This window comes from Thermobia domestica, chromosome 8, assembly GCF_964235325.1.
Source record: "Thermobia domestica chromosome 8, izTheDome1.hap1.1, whole genome shotgun sequence".
NCBI lineage: Eukaryota > Metazoa > Arthropoda > Insecta > Zygentoma > Lepismatidae > Thermobia > Thermobia domestica.
This window is the reverse complement of record NC_137461.1, coordinates 7,185,733-7,212,074: the sequence shown is the minus strand read 5'-3', so window position 1 is coordinate 7,212,074 and position 26,342 is coordinate 7,185,733. Positions and strand designations below refer to the sequence as shown.

Below are 26,342 nucleotides of genomic sequence, written 5' to 3'. Positions count from 1 at the left end.
TCCTTTAGTAATCATACGTTAAAACGACTCTGCATAAGACGGTATCAGTCCAATGATTGGTATGGGATTCTATAAAGATACATGAAGCTAACCTAACCTAACATTTGACAATATGTAGCTTCATCAAGGATAGGTCGAGAAGTTTTCAAGTTACCCTTGTAGGTAACAAGCATTCTGTAACTGATGGAGTAAGCTGGAAATATATTTTTATAAAGGGTCTAAATATTATCTGATTTTTTTTGTGTCCTATGCATTCCCATTACTGATATAAGGAGAATTAAGGGTTTTTCTTTTCTTTTTTTGAATGAGAATCTGCAACGTCTTTAGGTACAATAAAGCCAGTAGGCCTATTTACCGAAGAAATGGAGAACGAATTAGTGTAATATATCACATTACTGGATCAATTCTTCTATGAATTAACTTTAAAAGATCTAAGAAGAATGGCATACAATTTTGCTGAACGTAACTAGGTGTCCCATATCCTTTAGTCGTGTGAATCGAATGGCAGAAAGAGATTGGACAGAGTCTTTCCGTCGTAGACATTTAACGATTGCTTTGCAACAGCCTTCAAAGACTGGTCTGGGGAGAGCTCGTGGTTTTAGCAAGCCACAAGTTGAATGTTTTTTTTTTAATTGTCTAAAAGATCTTGTAAGACAAAACGGCTTTTCTCCACGGGATATCTACAACATGTACGAAACTGGAATAAATACGATTCCTCATAAAGTTCCAAAAGTCGACTAAAAATCAGTTGTGAATAAAACTGTATCTAGTGATTTTGGAGTTAACATAACAGCTGTTTCATGGTGAGTGCATCTGGTTCCTTTATTCCCCAGGTATTTCTCACAAAACAAATGAAACAAGAATTATTCGATGGCTCGCCGCCAGATTCTGTGGGAATATCTAATTCTAGTTCATCAACTCACAACTTTTCGTAGAATGGTTATATTATTTACACCAACATGTGCGATCAAATTCGGTTACGAAAAAGGTAATTTTACTTGTTGACAATCAGACCTCTCACATTTCAATCGAAGCGATTGATTTCTGCAGGCAAAATAGGATAGTGATGTTGAGTTTACCACCAGATCCAGTCATAATTTGAAACTATTAGATCGCTCCTTTTTTGACCCGATGAAATCCTGATATTCAACTGTGTGTGATAAATGGATGAGGAATCATCCATCCCACATAATTCCAAGTTGCGAGTTTGTTTACTGAGACTTACTACAAAAAAGACTCATAAAATGCTTCGTGTGGAGTGTTGTACTGTATGGGGCGGAAACGTGGACATTACGTAAAGGTGATGAAAATCGACTGGAAGCCTTCGAAATATGGGTGTGGAGAAGAATGGAAAGAATTAGTTGGGTCGAGCGGAAAACGAATGAGAGAGTGTTAGAAATGGTGGGTGAGAAAAGAACACTTTTAGATATTTTTGACAAGAGGAAGAGAAACTGTTTGGGACATTGCCTAAGAAGAAATTGTATCATGAGGGACGTCCTAGAGGGTATGGTGGCGGGAAAGAGAGGGAGGGGGCGAAGGAGACTACAATTAATGGATGATATAAAAACAGAAAGATCATACGCGAAGACGAAGAAGTTAGCGGAGGACCGTGGAGCATGGAAGCTTCTCAGCTGCGGCAAGTGACCTGCCAATAAAGGCAGAATACCTGTGATGATGATGACTACAACGCTGCAACCATTGGTATCCAGCCTTCAAGAATCTGGAGTTGTCCTACTGAATCCAGATGTGTTCACTGAAGAAGATTTTCTTCCTTGTATTGTGGATGTGATAGACTTAAATGTAGAAGCCAGGTCTGAAGACGAAAGCATTCCTGAAGCAAAAAACCAAGCATCAGACCTGAATAGAGTCCAAAATCGTTCATCGGATGATTCACTGGAAGTAAAAAGGGACCCATGCGGTGCATCCAGATCTAACACTCCTTTGCCAGTTGCTCGTCCTCCTCCATCTGTTACCAAACCCTTAAACAGTAACGCTAGATCCTCACTAGAAGCAAACAAGAGCTCATGCGGACTGTCCACTTCAAATACTCTTCTGCCGGTTGCTCGTTCTCATTCATCTGTTACCTAACCTTCAACCAGTAACACTGGATTCTCACTAGAAGCAAGCAGGAGCTCATGCGGATTATCCACATCAAACACTTCTCTGCTGACTGCTCGTTCATCGGTTACCAAACTTTCAACCAGTAAACTAGATCTTAACTGGAGGTAAGCAGGGGCCCATGTGGACCATTTACACCATGCACTCCTTTGGTGGTTGTCAGTCCTCCTCCAACTGCTACCAAGCACTCAACCAGTAGATCTTGTTCTTCTCGAAGTCAATCAGATTCTGACATCCTCTCCTTTCAAGCAGAATTTACTTTCGAAACGGCGCCCTCCAAAGAGCAAAGGCAAACATAATCTTGCACCAGGAAAACTACAACCGAAGTTGTAGCTACAACTCCTCAGGTCAGTGAGGAAGTAGTGTACGAGTGTCCATTATGCAATATCATTTACAGTGATCCACCAATAGAAGACTGGATCAAGTGCGCAAGATGCCATGAATGGTGGCATGAACTATGCACATCATATAAAGGAGTAGCACCTTCATCTGTGATAATTGTTAATGCTCTTTTGGTTGCGTACTTTTGCCCCTTTGATTTCGTACTCTTGCCCCACATATAGGGGCAAGAGTACGAATTTGAATGTTTTCATTTTATCAGTTCTACTTCCTCTAAGAATAGAGGTATATAAAAGTTGAGTTCATATTTCGTAAAGGAGAGTTCAAGTTTTGTGTTCCATGTAAAAGTTTTCCGTTGTAACTATTTTTTACCAAAATATATAAGTTTAATTAAAATTTGCGTACTCTTGCCCCCCTTTCCTATACCATTATTATGAAAACAGTTGGAGATAAACGAACAGTCAGAAAATGAAACAGGAAAGGCATGGGGTGCGTCGAGTAATGTTCTCGCAGTTCTCCCAGGGCTTCCTTTTAAGGGGGCCAAACTTAGAAATTTTAAACCGAAATATGGATCAAGTGATACGTCGTTCGATAAATCTTGAAACACTAAACAGTGTTGTAGCAAAAGATTTTTCATATGGGTCACCGTTTTCAAAATGGCCGCCAGACATGGTGCCTGTATCAGATAAAACGTCCAGTATAACTAGACCCCTAATATGAAAATAGTTGGAGATAAATGAACAGAATAAAACTCGTATAGGAAAGCACAGAGGGTATTTATCATTCCACGGCTCGAGTATAATGCAACGGAGAAAAAGATTATTAAAGTATAATTGACATGATGCAAAAGAGGAAATGATAGAAAATTATCTTTCCGATCTCTGTCCGTAAATAGGTGAAGCGGGAATGAATGGTAAAAATCTCAAATGAGAACCTCAGTTTTATTTGCAATAGATATGGTTTGTCTGACACACTTGTGTTCAAATGACTGGTACTATAATGAATAAACATAAAGTGAAATAAGGTGAATAAAAATAAGGTGAAATTCAAGTTTAATAACATTTTACCCGACTCTTCGCCCCTGATAATTTAACGCATTGCGTGCAAGATTTTTGCGACATATCTGCATCAGAATGTACCGTTTCGTTACTAAGGATCACAACTGAAATTACCGTTGAAAGTTATTCGGAATGTAACTGTAGACATCTCAGTGAAACTCATATTCTGTCATATGCAAGAAGACATAGAAGGAAAAGAAGCGAACTAATATCATGCAGACGACTGTTGAACAAAACCAACGTTTGTAAACATTGTTCTAAAATTGCATTGCTCGACAAATTGGTTTCGCATTTCAGTTGATTCATTTTTGCATCAAACCATTGCCCGCAATCAAAATGGAAGGTACCATTTAACAAGAATTTTACATACTTTATCCCATTACAGAGACATTTATCTCTTATAAAAACACATTTCAAGTAACTTTGTTTCGTAGATACAATTTGCAAAAACTAAGGCTCCCATTTGCAATTTCACCGATTCTTCCTGTTTCACTCACGTACAGAGTGAGGTTGGAGCGATAATTTTCTAGGAGTTAGATTTATTCCTCTCCATTATGGCACTTTCACTCTAATCATCTTTTCGACTGTTGCAACATTCCAGAGCTATAGAATGATAAATACACTCTGTGATTTCCTATTCGAATATTTGTTCTGGTGTTTTCATATTAGTGATACTGGACGTTTTACCTGATGCAGGTACCATGTCTTGGTGGTCATTTTGAAAACGGTGACTCATATGAACATTCTTTTGCAACAGCACTCTTTAGGTTTTAAAGATAAGTCGAACGAAGTATCACACACCCCATGTTTCCATTTACAATTTTGAAGTTGCGCCCTGGGCCCCCATGACGGGTGGCCCTGGGAGTCTCCGCGACAATATCAATAGATGTGCCACATGACATTTTCTATTTGAGATTTTGTTCGGTTCATTTATGTTCAAACGTTTTCATATTAGTGGTACTGCACGTTTTACTGTATCTGATAGAGGCAACATGTATTGGCGCCCATTTTGAATGCAGTGCCCAATATGAAAGATTTTTTTGCCACAACGCTTTTTAGTTTTTCAAGATCTATCGAACGAGGTACCACTCACCCCTTGCTTCCATTTAAAATTAAAGTTGGGTTCCGGGAACCCATACAGGGCGGACCTGGGTGGCACTGCGGCCATATATATATATATATATATATATATATATATATATATATATATATATATAGCGAGAGAGAGAGACAAAGAGACAGAGAGAGAAATCTATTTGCATCAGCAGTGGATTTTGTTTCGGGAGATGCTTGAGGAACGAGTAAAAAACATTTGCGTTGTACGTGCAATGCAAAAAATTATCACAAATTTATTTTGGGAGGGGTTTGAGCCCGATAACCACCCCGTAAATACGCCACTGTACATCAGTCAACTGCTCTCATATTATCTAACACAGCAACGAAACAAATTTTCTGTGAAGGCAATTTTAGTATCTATTAATATCAATATTCGAGACGAGACCGAGACTTTCGAGACTGACCTAAGTCTCGTCTCGGTCTCGTCTCGATTTATAGAGGTCTGTCTCGGTCTCGGTCTCGTCTCGGTATTTAAAAGTCCGTCTCGGTCTCGGTCTCGTCTCGGTATATAAAAGTCCGTCTCGGTCTCGGTCTCGGTACCATCCCTACTGGAACGGGTTTTCAGATCCAGATCTGGAACTGGTCCGCGTCCTCAGGTTGCGGATCGAGGAGAAGGTCTCTAGATATAGAGGTTAGCTGCGAATATACTGAATAAGCAGTCGCGGACAGCCGACTAGGAGTGGTCCTCCAGCTTGGGGGTTTGGGTAGGGCTAGCAACCTCATCCTGTAAAAAAAAAAAAAAAAAAAAAAAAGCACTTGTTCAGAAATATTCACAAAAGCCTCGGACAAGGACTGATAACTTGGCACGACATCAGCAAAAGAAAATGGACATGAGATTTGGAACATGGAATATTAGGAGTCTTAATAGGGCAGGCGCGTTAAAATCCGTAACGAGTGAGTTAGAGAAATACAGGATGGACGTAGTAGGAGTTCAAGAAGTTAGGTGGGAAGGAAATGGATCTGAGAATTCCGGAAATTTTACTTTCTTTTACGGGGAAAGAAATAAAAATCACCAGTTAGGAACAGGGTTTTTCGTTCATAAACGATAATTACCAGCAATTAAACGGTTTGAATTTGTTACTGACAGACTTTCTTTTATTACTCTTAAGGGACGGTGGTGTGATATTATTGTTTTAAATGTACATGCCCCAACGGAAGATAAGGATGATGATATAAAAGACAGTTTTTACGAAGAAGTGGAACGGATATTTGACCAACTCCCGCGATACCATATGAAAATTCTATTAGAGGATTTCAATGCGAAGGTAGGACGAGAGGATATTTTCAAACCGATTATAGGGAACGAAAGTCTGCATAAGGAAAGTAATGACAACGGTGTTAAACTCGTGAACTTTGCAACATCCAAAAACCTAATCGTGAAAAGTACAAAACTCCCACATCGCCACGTTCATAAATACACTTGGGCATCACCAGACGGGAAAACACATAATCAAATTGATCACGGTTTAGTAGATAGAAGAAGGCAATCTAGCATAATTGATGTCCGGTCGTTTAGAGGGGCTGACTGTGACACTGACCACTACCTGGTAGTAGCGATAATACGAGAGAGGTTATCGTTGAATAAAGGTAATATTCATTGTTCGAAAACGGAGAGATTCAATTTAAAGAAATTAGAAGAGAGCCAGGTAAGAGAGGAATACCAGATTGAAGTTTCGAATAGATTTTCGGCTTTAGAAGATTCGGAGTGCACTAGTGTTGAGGGTACCTGGATTGAAATTAGAGATAGCATTAAAATTTCAGCAAAAGAAAAATTGGGACACGCGGAAATACGTAGGAACAAACCATGGTTCGACGAGGAATGCATAAAACTAGCAGAGAAGAGAAAACAGGCAAAATTACGCTGGCTACAAAATCCGAATGAAATAGCTACACAAAATTTCGCAGATATCAGGCGGGAAACTTCCAAAACTTTTAGAATAAAGAAACGCGATTTTCTGAAAGCTAAAATTAAGGAACTTGAAGATAATTAACTAACTAACTAACTCTATGGCCTATGGAACCCAGAGGTTCAATGCCGCGTTCACAAAAGCTGTCCACCGACTTCTATCCTTAGCTAACTGCTCCAGTTTCTAATCTGTATTCCAATCTCTAGGAGATAAATCTTAATATTGTCCTCCCATCTGCGCCTAGGTCTTCCTAATGGTCGTTTTCCGATTGGTCTTCCAGTCAAGACTTTGAAAGCGTTTCTACTTTCTTCCATTCTAGCTACATGATCCGCCCATCTAAGCCTTCTAAACTTGACGACCCTACCAATGTTGGGTAAACCATATAACTTATGTAGTTCCTCATTATGAAGTTTCCGCCATTCCCCATTCCCGTTCCTCTTGGGTCCGAATATTCGTCTCAGGATCTTGTTCTCAAATACTTTCAGTCTATGTTCTTCCCTCAGAGTAAGTGACCATGTTTCGCAACCATACAGAACAACAGCCATAATTATCGTTTTGTATATTTTAAGCTTCAAATTCCTCGACAGAATTCGTGGCGACAAGAGATTTTGAACCGAATAGTAACACGAATTCCCTGCTTTTAGTCGACATTTAATTTCTTCGTGAATATGATTTTCCTCTGTTAATATTGATCCTAGATATTTGAAAGTATGCACTTTATTAAAAGTATTATTTAGTATTTTAACGCATCCATAATTTGCTGTATTCCGGTCCCGACGCACTTCCATGCATTTAGTTTTCTCTGCATTTACTTCTAAACCCATGTTTCTGCAAGCGTTTAATAAAATCTCTGCATTTCTTTCTATTGTTCGCCTATCATCCCCTATTAAATTAACATCATCTGCATATGCCATAACCTGGTGAATACCGTTCAACTCTAGGCCCTGGTTGCTATCTTTGATTTTCCTTATAGCGTATTCCAGAACGAAGTTAAATAATAATGGCGACAACGCATCTCCTTGTTTCAGGCCATTTTCGACATGAAAGCTCGTAGACAAAAATTTTCCTACCCGGACTTTACTTTGGGATTCATTTAAAAATATCTTAATTAATCTAATTAGCTTTCTCGGTATTCCAAGTTCTGTAAGAACGTTGTATAATGTTTCTCTCCTAACCGAGTCGTACGCCTTTCTAAAATCAATAAATAGTTGATGTACCGGGGTATTGTATTCCCACTTTTTTTCGAGTATTTGGCGAATGGTAAATATTTGATCGATAGTTGATCGATTTCGTCTAAATCCGCACTGATAATCTCCAATAATTTCATCTGCGTATGGGGTCAGTCTTGCTAACAGAATATTTGAAAGGATTTTATAGGACGTTGACAGAAGAGAAATGCCTCGATAGTTATTACAGTCAGTTTTGTCGCCTTTCTTGTGAATTAGAACAATGATTGATTCTTTCCACTCCTGTGGCAATTCTTCCTTGTTCCAGATAAGGAGAATAGTTTGTGTATCTTGTTCCACAATTTCTCGCCTCCAGCTAAAATTAACTCAGCCGGAATTTCATCTACACCCAGAGATTTGTGTTTCTTTAATTTCTTTATAGCGGTTTCTACTTCTGTTCGGTTGGGTTCTGGAATATACGATTCTGCGGTGTGTATCACCTTATCTCCGCGCACACTAGTTTTTGGTTGCGTGTTAAGCAAATCGTCAAAGAAATCTTTCCATCTATTTAAGATGCTATCCGTGTCAGTGAGAACTGTACCGTCAGATTTCTTTAATATATAAGCAAGAGGTTGATAGCATTTCTTAAATTCGTTGATTCCCTAATACATGTCCCGGATGTTTTTATTTTTACTATTATCTTCAAGTTCCTTAATTTTAGCTTTCAGAAAATCGCGTTTCTTTGTTCTAAAAATTCTGGAAGTTTCCCGCCTGATATCTGCGAAATTTTGTGTAATTATTTCATTAGGATTTTGTAGTCAGCGTAATTTTGCCTGTTTTCTCTTCTCTGCTAGTTTAATGCATTCCTCGTCGAACCATGGTTTGTTCGTACGTATTTCCGCGTGTCCCAATTTTTCTTTTGCTGAAATTTTAATGCTATCTCTAATTTCAATCCAGGTATCCTCAACGCTAGTGCACTCCGAATCTTCTAAAGCCGAGAATCTATTCGAAACTTCAATCTGGTATCTCTCTCTTACCTGGCTCTCTTCTAATTTCTTTAAATTGAATATCTCCGTTTTCAGACAATGAATATTACCTTTATTTCAACGATAACCTCTCTCGTATTATCGCTACTACCAGGTAGTGGTCAGTGTCACAATCAGCCTCTCTAAACGACCGGACATCAATTATGCTAGATTGCCTTCTTCTATCTACTAAAACGTGATCAATTTGGTTGTGTTTTTCCGTCTGGTGATGTCCAAGTGTATTTATAAACGTCGCAATGTGGGAATTTTGTACTCTTCACGATTAGGTCTTTGGATGTTGCAATACCACGGTACATCAACTATTTATTGATTTTAGAAAGGCGTACGACTCGGTTAGGAGAGAAACATTATACAACGTTCTTGCAGAACTTGGAATACCGAGAAAGCTAATTAGATTAATTAAGATATTTTTAAATGAATCCCAAAGTAAAGTCCGGGTAGGAAAATTTTTGTCCACGAGCTTTCACGTCGAAAATGGCCTGAAAGAAGGAGATGCGTTGTCGCCATTATTATTTAACTTCGTTTTGGAATACGCTATAAGGAAAATCAAAGATAGCAACCAGGGCTTACAGTTGAACGGTATTCACCAGGTTATGGCATATGCTGATGATGTAAATTTAATAGGAGATGATAGGAGAACAATAGAAAGAAATGCAGAGATCTTATTAAACGCTTGCAGGGACATGGGTTTAGAAATAAACGCAGAGAAAACTAAATACATGGAAGTACGTCGGGACCGGAATACAGCAAACTATGGATGCGTTAAAATACTAAATAATACTTTTGATAAAGTGGATACTTTCAAATATCTAGGATCAATATTAACAGAGGAAAATCATATTCACGGAGAAATTAAATGTCGACTAAAAGCAGGGAATTCGTGTTACTATTCGGTTCAAAATCTCTTGTCGTCGCGAATTCTGTCGAGGAATTTGAAACTTAAAATATACAAAACGATAATCATGCCTGTAGTTCTGTATGGCTGCGAAACATGGTCACTTACTCTGAGGGAAGAACATAGACTGAAAGTATTTGAGAACAAGATCCTGAGACGAATATTCGGACCCAAGAGGAACGGGAATGGGGAATGGCGGAAACTTCATAACGAGGAACTACATAATTTATATGGTTTACCCAATATTGTTAGGGTCGTCAAGTTTAGGAGGCTTAGATGGGCGGGTCATGTAGCTAGAATGGAAGAAAGTAGAGATGCTTTCAAAGTCTTGACTGGAAGACCAATCGGAAAACGACCATTAGGAAGACCTAGACGCAGATGGGAGGACAATATTAAGATGGAACTCCTAGAGATTGGAATACAGAGTAGAAACTGGATGCAGTTAGCTAAGGATAGAAGTCAGTGGAAAGCTTTTGTGAACGCGGCATTGAACCTCCGGGTTCCATAGGCCATAGAGTTAGTTTTTTTTTTTTTTTTAGTTAGTTCTTGAACCGGTTCCAAAGATCCGGTTCTGGAACCGGGTTTTTGGATCCAGGTCTGGAACCGGTTCTGAAAACCGGATCTCCGAGAACCGGTTCCGCCGGAACCGGAACTTTGTGGCCATCCCTATTATAAACTTTAAATCTTGTATATTGATAATAATTACATGTAGGTGATGGTAAAGGTAAACGGCCTGCTGCAGATGGACCAAGATCTTAGAAGACCCAAGACTCTTTATAAGAGATGACTTGTGTGTCCCTTTGATGTGATTTGTGAATTCATATCAAGCACATTTTGGGAAAACATTGATTGAATTAGAATTCAACGTGAAGAGTTGAGTCGGAAAAAAAAAAACTTACAACAGTATGGAAAGCATGTATTTATCTTTTCGTATTTCCTTGAGCATGAAATTCCGTATCCTTCTCTGCTCAAGCTTTATATAAAATGCATAGAAACAGTGTCAGCTATTCAACATGTACGGAAGTGGGAAATCTTTTATCGTTGTCAAAATATGTCGTGTCATCGCACATGGCACTTTTACGGATCTGGGAAGGATTTTGACATGTACGGATCTGGGAATGTACGTATCTGAGAGGTAATCGCTTAAGGCCATAGATGCCGGAAATGGCCAGAAATATGTATAAAAAAATAAAAATTTATGTTCTACGGGAAGCACTTAGTACCTATTAATCCTTTTAAGTTTTAGTACTTATTTTTAGGTACTAAAGTAGTGTCTTCATTATTCGATTAAAAAAGTAGCAATAAAATGTTTTACTTCGTTTTTTTTTTTTGTTTTTTTTTTTTGTTTTTTTTTTTTTCAAGCCAACAAGCATTGTAGAACACGTTACGTATGGTTTCACGCTTTTCTGCGTCGAGACATGAGTTGATGACGTCATAACTTTTTAAAAATATTTTTTGTTAGCCCTACTTTTATTATTTTTTGACAGGCTTACTTTTTTTTACACCTAGAAGATTGAAATTTCTCAAGTGCATTTATTGCACCGATTAGTATTTTGCAGATTTTTTCACATCTCTGCGTTAACACAGGGGGAATCAAGAGGGAAAGAAAAGGCATATTTTTACCAAAAATCCCTTTTCTGCGAATTTCCCGCCTCAGGTAGGTCCTACATGTGAATGGTACAGTTTGAAAGACTTCTATTCTGAAGAGAATGAGGTACGACCCATGATCCTAGAATAAATAGGGATGTCTCTGGAAATTTTTACCTGAGATCCTGAAAAAAAATAGATAAGTCTATTTTTATTTATTTATTTATTTATTATTGGCGATCTTACTTTTGCACCTAGAAGATTGAAATTTTGCACATGCATTCAGTGCACCTATTAGGGCTTTTCAGATTTTTTTTTCAAATCTCTGCGTTAAAACAGGGGGTCAAAACGGACAAAGATTTCCCGAGTTTTCCGCCTCAGATACATGATGCAGACATGTGAATGGTACTATTTGAAAGGCTGTTCTATTCTGAAAAGAATGATGTACGAGCCATGATCCTAGGATAAGTAGGGACGTTTCAAGAATTTTTTATCTGAGATCCCGTTTTTCACCGGATTCTGGGGTATTGTGGGGATTTTTCTTTTTCTTTTCTTTCTTTTTTCTTTTTTCTTTCTTTTATTTTATTTTTTTTTTTTTTTTGGTAGGCTACTTTTGTACCTAGAACATTGAAATTTTGCATACACATTCAGTGCACCCCTTAGTATTTTCCAGATTTGTTTCAGATCTCTGTGTTAAAACAGAGCGGTCCAGAGGGGCTCAAAATATGAAATTTTCAGAAAAATTCCCGATTTCTCTCAAGATTTCCCACTTCAGGGACATGATAGTAAAATGTGAATGGTACCGTTTAAAAGTATGTTCTATTCTGAAGAGAATGATGTACGAACAATGGCCCTAGGATAATTAGGGATGCCTCACGAAATTTTTATATTACATCCGGGACTTTTAGAATAATCTGGGACATTGTGGGGCTCATTCCTAAATATTTTTATCCCACCCTTACTATTCAAGATAAAAGCTTGAAATTGTGTACACAAGTTTAATACACCTCTTGCTATTTTTCAGTTGATTTTGAGATCTGTGTGTTAAACACAGAGAGGCTCAAAATTTGAAAAAGAAATTCAGAAAAAATCCAGACTTCTCTCAAACTTTCCCACCTCGGGGACAAGATAGGGAAACGTAAATGGTACCGTTTGAAATACTGTTCTATTGTGAAGAGAATGAGGTACGAACCATGATCTTAGGACAAACAGGAATGATGACTGAAAGTCTATACTTTACGTTAAAAAGCCAAAACTTAGGGTTAAGGGGAAACTGATGCTCAACTAGAAGACCCTTATCTAGCTCATTATCGCATAAGAAAGGCGAAAGCACATAATAAAGTTAATAAGAAATGGCCAAAAGTATCAGTAACTCCAACAATTTAATTTCTGTTTCACTAAAATATTGTCCAAAGACGAGGTCATTTTAACCTGAATAAAATGTCATTTTCATACGTGGTTTTCGAGGAAATCGTATGCAGTACGTATGTCGTTAGTTGGTAATTTTATTTTTTATTTATTTATTCATATGTCTTGGCACTACCTGCATCTATGGCCTTAAGTCTGTCATGTATGAGGTAATGTCCATCCACAAGCACATTATTCGCGGGAAGGGGGATCGGGTAAGGTTTGATTGATTGATTTTGAGTTTTACGTCCCGTTCAGCAGCGAGGCTATATGAGACGTGGACCTACTGATTAACGTGGAATCCGAACCACATGAGCTCCCGCCGGGAATCAGGGATCGGGTAAGGAATTAATTGGTCTATGACCTGTATATTAAGTACCATCCTGGCATTTCCCTGGTGTGAATTTGAGGAAAACCCAGGGGAAAAACTTCACACAAGATGGCTGGCTTGAAAAGTCTCATACATGTTTTTAACCGAGTGTTTTCACTGAGAGTCGAACCCGGTACCGCTCGCACCAAAAGCAAGATCGTTAACGACTACTCTATGCGGGGTCACTTACCTTCATAATAATAACTGTTAGTCTTTTATTTTGCTGTAACAGATTGTTCATTTGTTCTGTTATTGTTTGCTTCTCTAACAGTGACACCCATCTCCTAACATCAGAGTCATATGTTTAATATTTTTTGCTGCCCCCTCAGTATTAACGTTTACCCTCAAATTTATGTAATTTCCTCAACTGTAATAAGAAAACAAAACTGGTCTGAGAAGCAGGGGCGTCATTTAGGGGGGCAGAAAGGGGCAATTGCCCCCCCCCCCAAAGAGTTTGAGGAATACATACTTTAATCGATTGTCTATTAATATAGTAGTACAAAACGTGAAAATTTTATATTGGAAGTGCTCTTGCTCCCCCCCCCCCCAAGCGAAGTCTGAAATGACGCCCCTGCTGAGAAGGATTGCCGTCTCCCAAAAATTGCCGCTCCGGGCCATGATTCATACGTAAATGCAGCTCTGCCGAAGCTACGAGGAGGCTACCGCGTCCGGATGCCCCTTTCGGCCCCCCCAAAAAACTTTGTAACTCTACTAACATTTGTAGACTTTCTTAACAGAACTACAGTTGTTTAATAGAGAAGTGATTAATATAGGCTAAAGACTTGATATTTCGCCGCATCTGTACTCTTTTCTTATAAAAAATAGTATAGTTCTATCAAGGATGTTATAAATAGAGGATCTGCCCATATGTATCGTCATCCTATTAAGTCGATGAAGCCAAAAAACAACCGAGCATCGGCACGTCTGATTGGTTACTCTCGTTTCCGCCATCGTCTGATTGGCTATTTTCGTTTCCGCCATGATTGTTGGCTCAAAACATTGTGATCCTATTGGACGGAGTGGGCCGAGTAGGAGTGGCGAAACTGTGACGTATGGCTTCAAGTTTTTGTTGTAAGGGCAGATCTTCTATTTTATAAGATTCTTGAGTTCTATCGTTTTTTTTTTTTTGTTTTTTTTTGTTTGTTTGTTTTTTTTAATATAGGTGGCAGTAATTAAGAAACACTTATCGTCTTTTCGGGTGCAAAATAAGAAAGGTTTACTATTATAGCTATAGACGTATTGCACCCCACAAAAATACCTTTGGGGGGGGCACGGTGGCTCAGTGGTATAGCGCTTACCTATGGTGTGTGGGGTTCCTGGTTCTTTCCCCCGCCAAGTAAGTTTGTGGTAGGTTTTCTTAAGGTACTTCCGTTTCCTCACACCTTCTCATTCCACCAATTCTTTTCTCATCATTCACTTTCTTTAATCATCGTCTCTCTTGGTCTAAAAGACATAAATGTTGGACCAGGCCCGTATCCTCGGGGGGCTAAGGGGCCGACCCTCCTAAATTTTCACCTCCCCCCTAAAATTTTCACGATATGCTTGCAAATGAACTATAATATGGTTGTGTCGCTCCCCCCTAACTTCTACCGGGCTCCCCTACATTTTTGTTCTGGCTACGGACCAGCGTGGGACGTTAAACTCAAAGATTTCATTTATTTTTTTTCATTTTCCGAAAATACTTTGGACCCCTCGCAGCAAATACTTCTGGATACGCGCCTGGTCTTGCCTAACTCTTATGCTCATAATAGGGCCTACCTGTAACTGAAAGCTGAAGGGAAAAAATTAAAGACGCTTGTGTATATATAATCTCCAAAAGTTCAGATTCACCACTGTAGTATGTGATAATGCAGTTCACCTGAATGTTATTTTTATCTTTTTGAGTAATGTTCAATCTAAGCGGACCACAGTTTGAGAAACTCTGGGTTGAACTATAATCAAGAAAAAGAAAAAGAAGAAAACCTTGACCTACTTGAAAAATGCGCTCTATTCGTCCTTCGACAAACATATTCGTCATTTTCGGACTTTGCTACACAAGTGGCAACTATTGTATTCGATATTAATGAGAATTGGAGATTTCAAGATTGGAGGGCAGATCATTAACAAGATCAGGTACTGTATGCAGATGATACGGTTATAATAGCTAAAACCGAAGACGGACTACAGGAGATGATTGACTAAATAGCTAACACTGGGAAACTAAGGTCGGGTAGGCACGGGCTCCCAAAAATTTTGAAAAATATATAAACGCTAAACGATACAGTAAAGAGTAAATATATTTCCCACTATTTACATTAATGATGATAATTATTTAACAAATAGCATTCACCATTAGTGTAAAAGTAATTTCCTATAGTCATTAAATGTCTGTATGTATCCATAAGCGAGGGAGCGGGCCCACGGGCATCTCTGGTGGGTGACAAGGGGGACGCGTCCCCACCCCCGAAAAATATTTTTTGAGTACGAGATAAATGGATCAATGATGAAGGATATACATCTATATTGAAGAAGTGAAAACAGGCAGAACAAATTAAAGTTATGTCTGTTCTTAAACATTAGATTAATGTGATTAGAATGTCCGCCTGACGTGTGTCGCTTGTAAAGGATTTTTTTTTTATTTTTTATTTTATTTTATTTTATTTTATTTTTAGTTACGCTCCTTGGTTAGTCAAAGTAGTCTCGGGTGCGATGAAGGAAGACTGGAGAAGGGAAGGAAAGGATGTATAGAAAGTTTATCTGCGAATTAAGAAGGAAAATCTACAAAGACAGGGAAATATAGAATAGAAGAGAAGGTGACAAGAATAATCTAAAAAGATAGAGAAATTTGAATATTAATATATCTGAGAGTAAATTTCATGCGAATATTGTAGAATGGCAGCAAGGGACAACTACTATGACAACATAGAAACTAAAGATTGAAATAAGTGTTTAATGAATGAATTGAGTTTGAGGAAGATGGAAAGAATACAATGAGGAGCCGGATGACAGCAAGAATAAACTGTACATTTTAGACTGAAAACGCCTCGCTTCATTAAAACTGAAAACGAAGTAATCGATGGTTCATTGGACAAGTTCAAAAACATACAGCGAAATGAAGAACAAAAAGGTAGATAATATATCTTTTGAGTTTATTAAAAATACAGAAGAAGAATGGAAATCAAAAATTCGAAATTCGCCATCAAATCAAGTGTCATCGTAAGACTTCTTTCAGAGAGTTAAGCTTTTGTTAGCTAAAAAATCGAAATATATGAGGACTATAAAACTACACTGCTGCAAATGCGTTTAAGAACACTGAGCAGGAATTCACCGGTAGGAATGTCAAGGTGAAGAAATTACCTAAGAACCATATTATATATAAACTTTTTTCCCCGCAAGTAATCTACCAGTGACGAAAGAAACTTATGATAAATTGTGTTGCTAAAGATAGAAAGAGGGTACCATTAGTAAACTAGATTCAAGTTTACTCACAATTTTGACGTAACTTTAGTTGGAGTCTACTAGCATTCTGCTCGTCCCCCTCCCCTTAATTTTAACATACCAGAGACGCCCATGAGCGGGTCAACCCATAATTAAAATCCTTAAAGCCGCCTCTGATGGAAAACATCGAAAAATCGAGTCATGATAATATCCCGTGGAAATGCGCCCTACGGGTCAGAGTAGAACAAAGAATACTTGAAGAGGTCGATCATTTCAAATATCTAGGAAGTATTTTGACAAGAGACGCTTATTGCACCAAAGAATTGCTATAGCCAAAGAAGCATTCAACAGGAAGAGATCACTCTTAATTAGCTGGCTTAATACTGAACTAAGGAAGAAATTAGTCAAGTGATATAGGGCTATATGCAGTATTGGACTTTATGGTTCAGAGACTTGGACATTACAGAAGTTAGAGGAGAAATATTTAGAGAACTTCGGAATGTGGTGTTGGAGAAAGATGAAGAAGATAAAATAGACAGAAAGAGTAAGAAACGAAGATGTTTTAAAACGGATAGGAGAGAAGAGGACGCTTCTAAGCCATCATCCTTCGTAGAAAGGTCAACTGGATTGAACACATCTTGCAAAGAAATTGTCTTCTTCATACCGCCATAGAAGGAAAGATGGAAGGAAAACGAGGAATAGGAAGAAGAAGAACGCAACTGATTTGACTTGAAAGATAGAACAAAATATTGGGAGTTAAAAGAAGAAGCTGAAAATTGAAAACATGGAAGAAACGTTTCCAGACCCAAACTCTCATTAAGAAGAAAAAACCCTCATTAATCCCAGAATCTGCTAAAAGGCAGAATACTTAATAATAATAATAATAATAATAATAATAATAATAATAATAATAATAATAATAATAATAATAATAATAATAACAGGAAGCAGTGTTGAATTCAGACTTTTGTAAAGGGGGGGCAATAAAAAATTAAGGGGGGGCTCTGTTGTAGATTGCAATGGAGCAGCAGGAATCTGTCGCAATGAAACTCGCGACTTATTATTGTCTGATCGATTGCAATAACCAACATATTGCCATTTTCGCCTAACTTTGTAAAGCGTTTTGTGTACGTCTCTATCTAATTTCCAAGTTTTTATTTAACTTCGGCTTTATACGAGAACGCGGTTTGTTAATTACAGCAATTAGATTGGGCAAAAGAATAAACCAATTTTCTTTATAAGACAAAATTTTTTGCTTTTAAGACTTTTTTTTTTGAAAAAATTAAATAGAAGAAAGCAAGGCCTATGTTTAGCAGAAGGGGTCCAGCTCTTTTCTCTAAAAAATGTTAAAATTTTGGTAATTCCTGTTCAAATTAGATTAGTTTAGGGTAGGTTATGTTAATTTAGGTAAGTTTAGGTTAGGTTCGGTTAGTTTATGTTATATTAGTGTATGGGTCCAGCATACTTTTCCAAAGAATGATAGAATTTCGCTTATTTCTACTAATATTAGTAGGTTTAGGTTAGTTCAGGTTAGTTTAGGTTACTTTCGGTTAGATTAGGTTAGGTTTGGTTACGTTCTGTTACGTCTAAGTACTTACATCATTCATTTCTCCTGTAATTTTTTTTTTTTACGTGCTTCTGGACCCCTTGTACTAAACATACTCCGAAAGCAAATATTTCATTGCGTGTATATAGATATTCTAGGGGGGCGCATACATATTTTAGGGGGAACTCAGCGCCCTCTTAAACACGCCTGAATTCAACACTGACAGGGAGGTCATATCGATACACATTAAATGTTGTCGCTTCATGCTAAGTGAAAAAAAGAACACTTACCTAACGTTCTGATCCTTGTACAGAAGTTCCACCTCTCTTTCCTTCGCTCGTGCAAATACTTCGATCACTTGATTGTTGAAATTAGGAATTTTATGCATCATTTTCTTCTCCAGAGAGAGCATGGCCAACGCGGTTAGTTTGTTCATATTCATATTATTTCTCAGAAATGTTTCCACGCGCTTGAGCGTAGGAAAACACCTTTCTTTTTCAATGGTTGCCATTGGAAGGGTGACCACCGCTTTTAGTATGGCTACAGATTCAGAAAAAGCATCTGTCATATTGTTTTCTAAGAGAAACTGCAATAGCACTGCTGCCCCTGAAGCATTACGCAAATCTTCACGCGAATATAATACTTCTAATTCTGTCCTCAATTTCGACCTATTTACGGCAGAGAACATTCTAAGGGTCACCTGAAAATCATTTTCAGGGAATGATTCATAATATTGCGGAAAATTTTCAACTAGGTATAGTTTCGAAGCGCATAGGTGATCAGAATGCTTAAACCTGTCCCCAATACAATGTACAATTATTTCACATATCTCAAGAGCAATTTCCGGATTATTTCTTTTATTGCGAGGACGACGAGATTTCTTAGTTGGAGGTTCGCTGCATACTTCTTCGGGCTCGTACAAACGGCGGACATTCGATATTTTGTTACAGAACTGTTCGATAGAAGATCTAACTTTGTCAGAATCAATATTTTTCTGCTCAATTGAATCAAAGAACGTGACCACGTGAGGCATGATTTTACTGTAAAACGACAGCCAGAAGATAAACTCTGGATCTCTTAAAGTTCGCACAAACCCTGCCGCCTGACCACTCGTGTTCCTGTCCGTTTCCTCTGCATCCCTAATTACTTCGAAACATTCTATAAAGCAATCTTGGAATTCGAAGACGGTATTAACACATCGATGTTCCAGGAACCACTTAGTTGGTGGTGCAGAACGGATTTTCTTGTGACACGTTTCCGACAAGTAACGCATTCGCTTTGGAGATCGCGTGAAAAATAAAACAATGCCCTTTAAGTCTTCGAAAAATACACGAATTTTAGCGCAACATGAAGTTGTATTCTGAATAATGGTGTTTGCTTCATGAGCGTAACAATGAATGTAATTAGCATTTGGGTAACTATCTTTGATCAAACGCTGTATTTCGCCCCTTTTTCCACATGTAGCGAATGCATCGTCATAGGTTTGAGAAATTAATTTCTTAGGAAATTTATCTAACCCCGCTTCTTTCAGTTGCTCTAGAATCTTAGCTGCTATACTACGAGCTTTCCTTTCAACAACCTCAAAAAAGCCCCAAAACCTTTCATATATTTTCCCCTCAATTTGATATCTAAAACTCAACATCACATACGTTCTGTATAAACTATCTGTAATTTCATCCACTTGAAGCGAAACGTGTTCTACACCAGCAATTTCGTCTATAATATATTTTCGACACACTGTCAACATTGCGTCCAGTAAATCGTTTTGGATTACGTGCGAATTTCCTTTGAATGATTTTGCAGTCTCCAAATGATTTTTCAAAATATTCTCAAGAGCAGCTGTGATATTAATACGACCCTGGAAAATATCCGGATTGTTTGATTCTTCGCTTTCGTCATATTCTCGCATAACTTGCTCAAATTCTCCACAAAATTTGATAGAGTCAATAATGCGAGATAAAATATATCGATTTTCATCTACAATCTCATTATGTTTGCGCACAGACATTCTCTCACTACAATTTAATTGAGTACTAATATTAACCCTCCCCAACATTGCATAACTCATCTCATTGTCTAAATGTCGTCTAGATAGGGCATGTTTTCTACATTTAAACAAAAGATTCTTAAGGTCTTTTACACCTTGTTTTGTCCACATTTCTTCTCCACCGAATAAAACACACGGGAAACAAAACAACGAATTTGCCGCTGCACAACCACAGAGCCAGTTCCATGACTGATAAACAGTGTTGTTAAACTTTCTCGTGTATGATCTGTTTTTATCTGTATATACTTGCATAATATTGAGTTTTGGGGTTGGTTTGCCCAGTTTCTTGGCCCACAGTCTGTCTTGATTTGTAAGTTTTTTGTCTTTCAAATATATAATTTTGTTCATATTGTTAAATCTGTAAACACTTCACTTAACCAAAAGAATTTAACCTCAGGAACACAACACACACTGAGCACACGAATTCACTGCACTGACCTACTCTGAGAAGTGAAACTGCAAGCAGAACACTTGACATTCGAAACGCTGCGCGGCGCGATCTAAAATGAATCAGTGATTCAGTCGATGTGCTTCGATCTATGCTTCCACCTTCTCATATGACGACACACTTACGAGTACACAGAGTCACTTTGAGTTTGTAATTACAACAAAGGTTTATAGAACATAAATTTCAACTGACACATAGCTGCTGTCTGCTTCCTTGCACTTTTCTTCTCTTCACTGACTGGGGAGAGAAAAAGAACCCTACGTTAGACGTGAGAACAATACTAGCGCGGAAAGACACGCATCAACAAGCACTGTGACTTCACGCTGTTGCCAAATCTCCAAATCAGAGTTGCAGACTCTGCATTAAAATATCTAAAAATTGATGGTTATTGATTCTGTACTTACTCATTAAAGACTTAGTAATTATATGATAGAGCTGCGTCTTTGCGCTGATGTTTGGTTGAAATTTAGTCTATCTTTTTAAGCATTGGAGGCTATATGAAACGTGTATCTACAGAAGATGGAATTCGAATCAAAATAATGCATTCAATATGCTTTCACACCGGGAATCGAACCCGGAGCCTCGTGCACCAAAGGTGTACGTGGTAGTCACTAGATCAGCACAAGAGGACTATGACGCATGAGCTGCGTTTTACTATGAAATACTAAAATATAAATAATTTTCTGTTGTTATAAATTTATATAAATGGTTAATAAGTTATGCTTGTTTCCGTATAGTGAATCAATTTTTAAATCTACCTTCTCATTTCCTTTAGCCTAAAGAGCACAGACGTAGGACATTAAGCAATAATAATAATAATAGTAATAATAATAATAATAATAATAATAATAATAATAATAATAATAATAATAATAATAATAATAATAATAATAATAATAATAATAATAATAACCTTTTCAACACAATTTTTAGAAGAAATTTATAATTAATTATAAATTTGCAAGTCATTAATCACATGAACAATAATTATTATTCTGCGCAGTGGCGTACGCACAGGTTCGTCAAGAATGTTCCAAGTTCATATAATTTCAGGTGTTTGTACCACATCACGTGTAAAGGATGACATTTCTAGGCGATCACAGTACCCGGGTAAATGAGGAGAAAGGAAACGACCGGGGGTCTTTTGTTTAGGTACCATCCAGGTATTTGCATGATGTGAAGTAGGAAAACCCAGAAAAAAAACTTCACTCAGGATAGATGTCCTAAAAAGCTTATACACTTTTCCGATCGAGTGCCCCCAGCGAGAATCGAACCAGAGATCGCTCCTACCAAAGGCGAGATCGTTAGTGACCGCGCTATGCGCGGCCTTTGTGTTTACTATAAAATATAGTGTAAGGCAAGGGTAGCCAAACGTTTTGATTTAGTGATCTACCTCAGAGTGTGCAAAATCTTTGGCGAACAATCTATGTGCAAATCAACTGCCCATTCATTTTAGGACGGAAGTCGGTGTTTATTTGTTCCTTTAAAAAGTGGAGTAATACCAGTGGCGGATCTAGCCGAGGGCCGGAGAGCTAAGCTCTCTAGTTTTTGAGTAATAAATGTAATTGAAGTTATTATTTATATATTTTTGAAAATTTATAGTAAACTCATGATACACCTATCATAGTTTGCATTCTGGTTGCCCCCCCCCCCAGTTTTTACCTTCTAGATCCGCCACTGAGTAATGCTTTATCAAATTATCATTCTTTCTCAAAGGAACAGAAGTATTGCACACAGGGCTGGATTAACCCATCTGGAAGTCCGGGGCTAGAAAAAAAAATGTTGTCCCCACTAACTTCACCTCAGGCCGGTAGCCGGTCCAAAAATGCAGCGGGGGAGCGGTAGGGGTTAGAGGACTCCCACCCAACCATATTATAGTTCATCACCATATTATAGTTCATTTGCAAGCCTACAGTGAAAATTTTAGGGGGCCAGTGAAAATTTAGGGGGGCCCGGCCCACCATAGCCCCACGTGGATACGGGCCTGCTTCATTTAATACATTTCTGTGAAAGTACAATAGGAAAGTTAAGGGAATATGTTTCATATTTTTGGTCATATTTTATTTTATGATGGTAATTGTATCTTCATGGTTCTTTTCAGATAACCAGTTGAGATTTTGATCAGAGTACCTGGAGACCCGGGGCTATAGCACCCCCTTAATCCTTCCTTGATTGCACAACAAACATACGTGCGTATCCTTAGGTACAACGAAGAAGAAATAATGTTCCTGTACTTCATAGAAATTATATATATTCGGTCTTTTATTCGAAATAATTTTACTTCAATTGAAACCCGTTTTTTAAAAATGCGACTGGTATGTAGTCTAATATTTATTTTCAGGTAATATCACTTTATTTATTTATTTATTTATTTATTTATTTATTTATTTTTTAACAAGTTTCTTCTCGCTACTCACTGCAATCGACTGCCAGTGAAAAAAAAAAGAATCGTTGGGATTGTGTCGGGAACGCAAATTCCGAGAAGATACTTTTTCTCGTAGTTTCTGCACCGTGCCACAGATGGCACGAAAATCAAATTACGTTATAAAAGACTTGTGCGAACCTGACATCTGGTGTTCAACGTCGTTACTGAAAGTTGTGATAACTGTCTGTATGTATGAATGTTGTTTGTTCGTTTTTTCGATAACAAATATTTGTTCCCTCGTTTAGAACATTGATGAAATTTTGATGATTTCAGAACAGGGATGATTTCAGAAGGTACCCCTGGAAGAGGGGGGACTTTCAATACAGAGGAGATGACGTGGAAGTAGTCCTGCGAAAATATAGGTTACCCACGTCGAGCACTTCCGGAAGTACGCACCGGGGGTGGGAAGTTACCACCTGATTCATCCTCTGAAATCATTCCATCATTGAGTCGAAAGTGAACTGAACGGAGTTGCACACAGGGTCGTAGCGGATACCGCTGTCCTCGCGGTGCAGGAGGGGGGGGGGCGAAGATTATGAGCCCCTTTCTTCTTCCATTAAAACGTTTGAAGTTACTTCCGTTGATCCGGGCTAAAAGCAAACTAGAAAAGTATGAAAAAACTCAAAGGTCAGCAGCGTCTTGCGTTTTTGTCGGCAAAACAAAATGATCGAAGACATGCTCACTTCCAGTAGAATTTCATTGGTGGCAGTGCCGGTCTGGCTAGGTCGGCTGCTCGGCGATCGCCGAGGGCCCGAGAGCCTTTGGGGGGGTCCGGACGCATAGGAAAATAAATATTTAAAACTTAAAAAATAACTTTAATTATCAGAGGTTTAGAATACAAAAACAGAATTAACTACTGATAATTTTAAGACACAACAACATAGTTTAATGTAATGCTTAAAAAAACAACCAGTACCAGATTTACACATAACAAGCTATAGCTTAAGGCACCTCTCTTGTAGGAGCCCCCAAAATATTAAAAAAGTAAGTTGGATATAATAACATTTTTTCCTATCTAACTTTAATTTTCAGTTCACAGTTCATACGGTATCTTCTCCAATAACATTACCTAGATACAGTACCGAAAACTATTTATCTGTTATACTATATCCCTTCGGACTTTATAGTTGCCGCACGGTTTCCCTTTGTGACAGTTTTCATAGATTTATTGTTCCTTTCTTTTCGTATTTTTCACAGGTTTTCCGAAAATTCTCTAACATTAACATTGTATTAATTCCCGACAAAAACGAGTGAAATAGTTTACTAAACATTTTTTTTAATTCCAAGATATTTTCCTATGTGTGTTCTCTGCATGTATAACTTACTTAAACCGGTCATTTAATCACTAGAAAAAAGATTGAAGCGGTAGCTTGGTCAATTATTGGATTTTTACAGTGGGGTGAGGTTTTGACAACAGTGGACAATGAATCATCTCAAGTCAGGTGCATGTGGATGCAAACCAGCGAGAGTGATTGTTTGTAAGTGAAGCGAAGTCAGAGGTCACGCGATAGTATTTCGGAAGCACAAATTAGAAGTGGTGTATAGCAAAATATATTCGTGTACGTTCATGCTTGTTTTGTAAACGAAACTGTTAGTGATTCGTATTTCGTAATCTCTACGTCCGGCAAGTTGAAAAGTACTTTGTAATGACTATGAGTCGATTTTGAGAATGTGCATGTAACAAGCTGTAGAAAATGAGTTCAACAAGTGGTGCTGCAAAGCGGAAGAGAAAAGAAAGGGAACAACATTTAAAAAAAAAAAAAAAAAAAACTTGAATTCATTCATATTTTCGTCGTTCTACTGAGAGTGAACAACAGAAAAGTTCTGACTGTTTCTCAAGTACAGATGAGCAGAAGTAACAATAATTGTAAACTAGGTGGTGGAGCAAACACAAAGCTTTATCATCCATGTAGATTTACATTATGATAATGTTGAATCTTCTAAATTAGTTACATTTTTGTCAGTATTGTTAGATATGTCAACAGGCAATTTCTATTGCAAAACAAAATTTACAGTGCGTTCCCTTCTAGGACAGTGGTGCAAATTCGAAAATTTTGTTTCTAGTTGTAGACATGCTAGACATGTTTTCAATTACTTCTCCTGTGTTCATCTTTGTCCAAAGCAAGTCTTTAGACTATGCAAAGGCCTGGCAGTCGATAGATGCATTATTAGATGAAATTAGAAGAAGAAGAAGTGACAAAAATTTTAAAAGATTGCATGACAAATGTAAATCCCTGGTTAAAGACATCAAAGCATATTTTAGGAATTGGGAAATTGATATAGAAGGTGATTTTCCAGAAAAAAGAATTCCCAAGGTGAAGAAAATGCCTTGTGAACAACTTTCTGACGAGGCTAGAAATTCGTCATATGACCAGAAATACAAAGCACTATACTTTAACATTCTCGATTATGCGAATAAAAGTATAGAGGAACGGTTTGTACCCAACAAGACTGCTTGGTTGTTCCTGGTTAGACCCAAAAAGGTACGAGGATATAATTGCAATGAAGGTAGAAGATTTTCCAGATGATTGCTTGCAAACTGTTTCTCAATTAGCAAACGTGAATAGAAGTGAGTTGTTGTTAGAACTGAAACAGTTTGCAAGGCAGTATCGTAATTTGAGTGCAGATTTTAGTGACAAGTCTGAAGAACCAGAAGAGAAAGAAGTGTGTAAATTTGTGAGAATTAACAAGTAATGATTGTGATGGTGATTCAGATGAAAGTGTGACATCTGAAGAAGAATATGAAGATTAAAAGAAAAAGTCTCAAACTCAGTGTGGTACTAAAAGGAAATGTTTCAGATGTCTCTCATGTGCATTTCCCATTCTCTATAAACTATCGTCACAGTCTGGATTATTTAGTAATTTATATACTGTCTTTAAATATATAATGACCATTCCATCCACTCAGGTGACTTGTGAACGAGTTTTTTCGAAATTGAAAATTGTAAAAAACAGACTCAGATATTCTTTAAGCGGGAACTTACTATCTCCTTTAATGTTGATGAATGTTGAGAGAGACTTGTTTATAAATTTGGACAAAAATAAAGTCACTGATAAAATTGCGGTCAGAAGCGAAATTTTGAAAAGAAAATTAATGTATTGATATGTTCCTGATACTTTGTAATTCCTGTGTGTCTGAGTCATTTTCAACTTTACAATTATGTGCTTTATGATATTGTAATCATTTATTAGTAGTAATCAATAATTTGCCTGTTTGTATTAATATAAATCTAAAATAAGCTTCACTTTGTTAGTGCATATCAATATTTTCGTCTTTTTACAGTTATGTGGTCATATAAATGTTGTAATACACGTTAAATATTTGTCATTAGTTCTCATAGAATAAAAAAAAATGTTTATACGGGTTTCGCATAATTTTGCCATATCAACACATTTCTCTTTATTTCACTCATAGCCTCATTACATCATATAGTACAATGCTGAACTGAC

At 37.5% G+C, this 26,342-nt stretch overlaps 1 protein-coding gene across 2 annotated transcripts in view; it reads right to left on the bottom strand.

Moving 5' to 3' along the window:
* Positions 1–20,748, bottom strand: part of LOC145692670 (zinc finger MYM-type protein 1-like) — a 92,929-nt gene extending 72,181 nt beyond the window's left edge. The window contains exon 1 of one of the 2 annotated variants that reach the window (XM_081768046.1): positions 18,263–20,748. In XM_081768046.1, coding sequence (XP_081624172.1) covers positions 18,263–20,367 — 2,105 coding nt within the window. In that variant the 5' untranslated portion in view covers positions 20,368–20,748. The remainder of the gene's footprint in view (positions 1–18,262) is intronic. The other variant, XM_081768047.1, reaches the window with a different exon arrangement.
* Between the last annotated feature and the right edge of the window lie 5,594 nt (positions 20,749–26,342).